Genomic DNA, 6,150 nt, shown 5'->3' on the forward strand with positions numbered 1-6,150 from the left:
AACATATGAACTAGTTTCTGCAGAAAAAAATTAAAGTCTATATAGTAAATGAATGCATTGGTCAAATGCAATAATCTAATTATAAGATGCAACACACTTCTACCACAGGTAAATATAAAATTGAGGGGTTTTTTTGTTTGTTTGTTTGTTTGTTTGTTTGTTTGTTTGTTTTTTGGAGCTGAGGATCGAACCCAGGGCCTTGTGCTTGCTAGGCAAGCGCTCTACCACTGAGCTAAATCCCCAACCCAAAATTGAGTTTTTAATGGGCAGATAATTGAACAGAATAAAGAGGTTTGCATAACACTGAATGACCAGGCCAACTGCACTTTTTAATAAGACCATGAGAGAGTATGATTTGTTTCTTGGTGCTAATTGTGGGTACTGATTGTAGATCTGCATTCTTAGGGATGTAACAAAATTCTAGTTCCATTTGTCTTTATGGAACAATCCATTTGACTAATTTTTTTAAAACAAATTAAATGAACAAATACATAAAAATATGTTTTGGTATATGGTTTAGAATATACAATTCTAGTTGATCATGAACAAGTCAGTGGGTCCTAGTTTCTGTGTTTGTAAATCAAAACTGATGCCATTTCTATTAAAGCACAGGATTGTGTCTGATCAGGTTAAGTACATGAATGCTTGTTGAATGAACTAAATAAATGTGTAGTACTTTGAAAAGCATTAAGTTTCTAACAACTAAAGATCCTATTTGCATTAAAGCAACTACAGAATTTCTATTCTTAGAAACTTAAGGGCGGGGGAGTGAGTTCAGGGTGTGTGTGTGGGTGGGTTGTGTGTGTTACAGAATGCTCCTGACCTGTTTTGAACAACTAATAATAGAAAATATAGAACTTTAAAAGACATGTATGGCAAGAAGCAGCGGAAAATAATGGCAAGAGCATGAGACTCTGACAGCCAGGCGGTTTGAGCTGCGGCCACAGTGGCACCTGCCAAGTGAGAGGACAGCAGAAGGGTCACTTTCAAGTCAAAGAACTTAGAATTTCTTCCAAGCCAAAATATAGTTCTAAAGAATTGAAAATGTGCTTTTGTTCTCCTTAACATATTCCATTGTTAAGAGAAGAGGAAAAAGAAATTAGAGAAGGACAGATGGACAGAATATGAGGGAGTTAATGATAAAGAACAGAGTGAACAAGGGCAAACACATACACATTCCATTCCCAACTTCTCCTTCCTTCCCTCCAAAAAGAATTGTGTTAATGACAAAAAGATAAACACACCCTAACAAAAAGCTATCCAGATATGGAAATTAAAATGTTCATGGAGATTCTCATAGACTGATTCTCTTATTTTGTTCATCTTGAAATATATAAGCCCAAAAATGGTTTTTCATTAATTTAATGTGAAATTATTACACCACGAATGAAATAAATGAAACAAGACAAAGCAGACAGTACCTCTGGTTTGTACTACCCATTTCCAAACAAGCAATCCAAGATGAACACTCCTAAAATAGAACTGTATCCTAAGAATGTTTTTATGAACTTGAGCTCAGCATTACTTTGCTTCCAGATAAGCAGGATTGACATATTTAAACTTTAGAGTTACCAATTATGTACAGTGCAAAGCCTATGGTACAATTTAAAGTCCATATTTAGAGATTTCACTACTAATCTTTGAACTGTGTAGAGGGCATTGGGCAGTACAGCTCTTGTATTCAACTCTGAGTCCCTCCCAGATGCTTTTCTGGCTTTTCTGAGCTCTGAGCCTCTCTAGGAATTTATAGATTTGAGAGCATTTTTTTCCCTTGATTACTAATGCTGTTGTGGATGGTGAGTCCCCCAGTCCACTGTGAAGACATCAGCAGAAATAGAGGCTGCTGATGTTTACTCTTTTCTCTTTTGTCATCTACTAGGGATTCTGTAAAGTTCTGTGGATTTTCACATCTGTAAAGAGAGAGCTGTTATCAGAGCTATCTTCACAGGATTCATAGGAAAGTGTGTTTTTCTTAAATAATAATAACTATAGAGAAAATTACACACACACACACACACACACACACACACACACACACACACACACACGGCTTTGATGAGCTTGTTTGGCTCCAGCTAATTTCTTGGGCCTTTTGAGACTTGGTTTTCTGTAAATTAGATATAACAAGAATATCCCACCCCTTCCCATAAAACACAATGCTGGAGTTATAAACAGTAGAGCAGATATAAGAGCACTCCAGTGTCTGGAGGATGGAGGCCAGATCAGTTCTGCCCAAGTAACTGCCCAACAATACAATAATGAGGAGTGTTTAGTAGTTTATGAAATGTTTTCAAGATATCATTTCATTGCTCCTTATACAAAGATGAGAAATGAAGAGGCCATTTTTAAATTTAATTTGACTGATTAAGAAATTGAGCGCTAGAGAACTGGCAGCTAGCTAGGAGCAAATATGTCCTCTTTGAGGAAGTCCCATACCAAGCTAGCATGCTAGACTGCATATGTAGTTACAGTCCATCTCCTTTTCACTCCCTTTTCTCCTCCAAGCGAATTTTGCTTAGTGGGAAGCCTTTACTTAGCAATCAAAGCTTTCCATTTCTCGCCTACAGTTCAAGGAGCTTTATTACATTTTGAAATTTCCCTTCAGTCAATATCTGCTAACTTCAGGCCTGTAAAAACCCTGAATCATTCAAGCCCTAAACCTTTATTTTAACGTTTTTAAACATTGCTATTTCTCCTGTCACTACATCACCGACAAGTCCCTCGAGGCTTTCTTTATAAAGCACACTGCGTTTATCAGTGGCTCCTATTCATCTGTGGTATTTTTATGGTGTTCTTTGTGGGGTTTATTGTACAGACAAAAGTATTCTTGAGGTGCTTTCTTTCCAGTGACAATCTTCTAAGCCTTTGAACTCAGGGAAGAGCAGGCCAAAGTAATTTCACACAGCAAAGAAAAGTTCATCTCCTCCCATTCCTATTGCTCAGTTTCCTTTATCAATTTTATTTATGTTTCCTTCCCTAGATTCCTAAAGAATAAATCAAGATGGGGAGGTTTTTCATCCCTCCCCTCTACCCTCTTTCTTGTGTCCCCTTTAGGACAGAAATCTCACTATTTGTTCTTAGTTCATGAAGCTTGTGATGTCTCCTGATATTAATAATTCCACTGAATATAGCTACTCTAAACTACGCTGAGCCATGGGACCAGGGTTATGCATTTAATTCCTTCCTTGATTCTCAAAATCTAAGCATGGTCCCAAACATAGTTCAGTTGCACAATGTTATGTAATCTTCACACACCACAGGCAGACAGGCATTATTTACTCCAGTTTTTCAGATAGGAATCTGATGTAAATCACCCCTATTAGTGGGTGATAACTCTCAGGTATGACCAACCTGTGGCCTGCAGGCTGCAAGTGATTGGCGGTAGCTATGAGAATGGCATAACACAAAACCATTAACACACTTTAAAAGTGAGAACACTTTTTCCCAATTCTTTGATAACTTAATCACATTGTTCTCAAGTATGAACCTTGTACATGACAATGTCCTGTTCCAGTGTCTAAAGTCTGGACACATCTGCCTGGAATCTGTCTTCTCCCAGTTCCTTTGTGCTGCTCTAAGGGATACCATATGTTCTGTAATTGATAAACAATATAAGCTCATTTCTCATGGTTCCTATTCTCTAGTAAGTTCAGGATCTATGTGTCAGCAAGTTCAGAGATGGTGAGAACCACTGCCTGCTTCCCAGGATCATGCTTTTGTAGAGAGGACAAGTACTGAGGCCTTAGCTGCAGAAGGGACAGAAGCAGAAAACTCTTGCTAGATGGTTGCATGCATGACTGCATGGGTAGATGGACTTTTGGAGCAGATAGAATGCAAAGCCTTGTACGTGTTAAGTAAGCACTCTACCACTAAGCTTCATCCTTAGCACTCACCCCCTTTTACATGGTGCTAATCCATGATGGGAAAGACTGTTTGGTCTACTTATCTCCTAAAAGTCCCACCTCTTAATATCATTACCATGAATATCAGCCATGAGTTTGGGAGTGAACGCAAACACACTATGACAGATACAAATCTAAACATAGTCTTCCAGGCTCTACAGTACAATTTCTACCTCAGTGATTTGCACAATCTATTAGATGAAAAAGGAGCACATATTCATATGATCCTGAAAAAATAGGTAGAAGGTGTGTATATATGCACCACTGTCTTACGTAGTTACCTGGGTGTTGTCACATTCTTGTCTTACTCCTTACTGATAAGACTAATAAGAGACCTGCTTAACTCATGTCCATATCCTCAGGAACATTCGTAGAATTATTTATACTGTTAACAATAGTATCTACATTGTTAAGATTTTGTGGCTGGAGATGAGGCTCCCTTGGTAAAGTGCTTGCCTAGCATGCATGAAGCCCTAGGTTCTATTCCTAGGACTATGTAAAATCTTATGTAGTGATAAATATCTATAATCCCTGCAGGGGAATCAGAAGTTCAAGGTCATCCTTTCATGCATAATGAGTTTAAGGAAAGCCTAGACTATATGAGACTCTTTCTCGAAAACAGGAACTTACATTAATATTCTGGATTGTGTTTGATTTTCAGGATCACAAGAGCATGCTGACATCATTTATGTTTCCACCAAATGCAGTCAGAGATCAGAAAGATTCAACCCACTGATTATCTATTGAGAGTTTCAGAGCCAAGGGTACCTCAAGAACTGATGGCCAAACATCCACTGCTGACACAATCCTGACATAATGGAAGTGTCCCCAAACCAACCAGCATCCAATAAAAGCAGTGCCAAGAGCAACAGCTCTGCAGTTTTCTACTTTGAGTCCTGTCAACCCCCTTTCCTGGCCATACTCTTGCTACTCATAGCATATACCATGGTCCTAATCATGGGCATTTTTGGAAACCTCTCTCTTATCATCATCATCGTTAAGAAGCAGAGAGAAGCTCAAAATGTTACCAACATACTGATCGCCAATCTGTCCCTCTCCGACATCTTGGTATGTGTCATGTGCATCCCTTTTACAGTCATCTACACTCTAATGGACCACTGGGTATTTGGGAATACCATGTGTAAACTCACTTCCTATGTGCAAAGTGTCTCAATCTCTGTGTCCATATTCTCCCTTGTATTGATTGCTATTGAAAGGTATCAGCTGATTGTGAACCCCCGTGGCTGGAAGCCCAGGGTATCTCATGCTTACTTGGGTATTGTCTTGATTTGGCTCATTTCCCTTTCAATGTCTGTTCCCTTATTCCTGTCCTACCACCTTACCAATGAGCCCTTTCACAATCTCTCTCTCCTGGATGACATCTACACCCACCGGGTGGCCTGTGTAGAGATCTGGCCTTCCAAACTGAACCAACTCCTCTTTTCCACATCATTGTTTATGCTCCAGTATTTTGTCCCTCTGGGTTTCATTCTTATCTGCTACCTGAGGATTGTTATCTGTCTCCGAAAAAGAACTAGAAAGGTGGACAGGAGGAGGGAAATTAAGAGCCGCCTCAATGAGAACAAGAGGGTAAATGTGATGTTGATTTCCATTGTGGTGACTTTTGGTGCCTGCTGGCTGCCCTTGAACATCTTCAATGTCATCTTTGACTGGTATCACGAGATGCTGATGAGCTGCCACCACGACCTGGTGTTCGTAATTTGCCACTTGGTTGCTATGGTTTCCACATGCATAAACCCTCTTTTTTATGGCTTTCTCAACAAAAATTTCCAGAAGGACCTAATGATGCTTATTCATCACTGTGGGTGTATTGCACCTCAGGAAAGATATGAAAATATCGCCCTGTCCACTATGCACACGGATGAATCCAAGGGATCATTAAGACTGGCTCACATAACGACAGGGGTATAGAAACTAGTAACCAAAACCAAAGCCATTCTGAAATGGAAGAAGGAAAAGGAAGCGCATGGAATAGGGTGAGATGCAGAGGAAGCCAGAGCTAAACGCATAATATCTTTTTACCCAGATTTGCTTTAAGGTAATCATATCTATCCCATCATCCATAGAATACACAGAGATCTAGCTTCATCCTTTCTTTCTTTGTTTCCCATTGGAAGAACAACCCAAACAATCTAGCTGCTACCACTGTGGTAAAGAGTAAAGATGAGACAGCAGATGACAAGGACAGCAAAGGTAGCCAGGGTACAAATTCCTACTGTTCGCTGGA

The 6,150-nt window shown here is 39.4% G+C and overlaps 1 protein-coding gene across 1 annotated transcript; it reads left to right on the plus strand.

Moving 5' to 3' along the window:
• The first annotated feature begins 4,718 nt into the window (after positions 1-4,718).
• On the plus strand, positions 4,719-5,834 carry LOC118594610 (neuropeptide Y receptor type 6). The gene has a single exon (XM_036204586.1). It carries the CDS (start codon positions 4,719-4,721, stop codon positions 5,832-5,834), a length of 1,116 nt encoding a protein of 371 aa, XP_036060479.1.
• Positions 5,835-6,150: the final 316 nt, after the last annotated feature.

Source organism: Onychomys torridus, chromosome 13 (genome assembly GCF_903995425.1).
Source record: "Onychomys torridus chromosome 13, mOncTor1.1, whole genome shotgun sequence".
NCBI lineage: Eukaryota > Metazoa > Chordata > Mammalia > Rodentia > Cricetidae > Onychomys > Onychomys torridus.

What these genes read in the sequence shown, in the direction of transcription:
- LOC118594610 (XM_036204586.1), top strand. Translation starts at nt 4,719, where the DNA reads ATGGAAGTGTCCCCAAACCAACCAGCATCCAATAAAAGCAGTGCCAAG.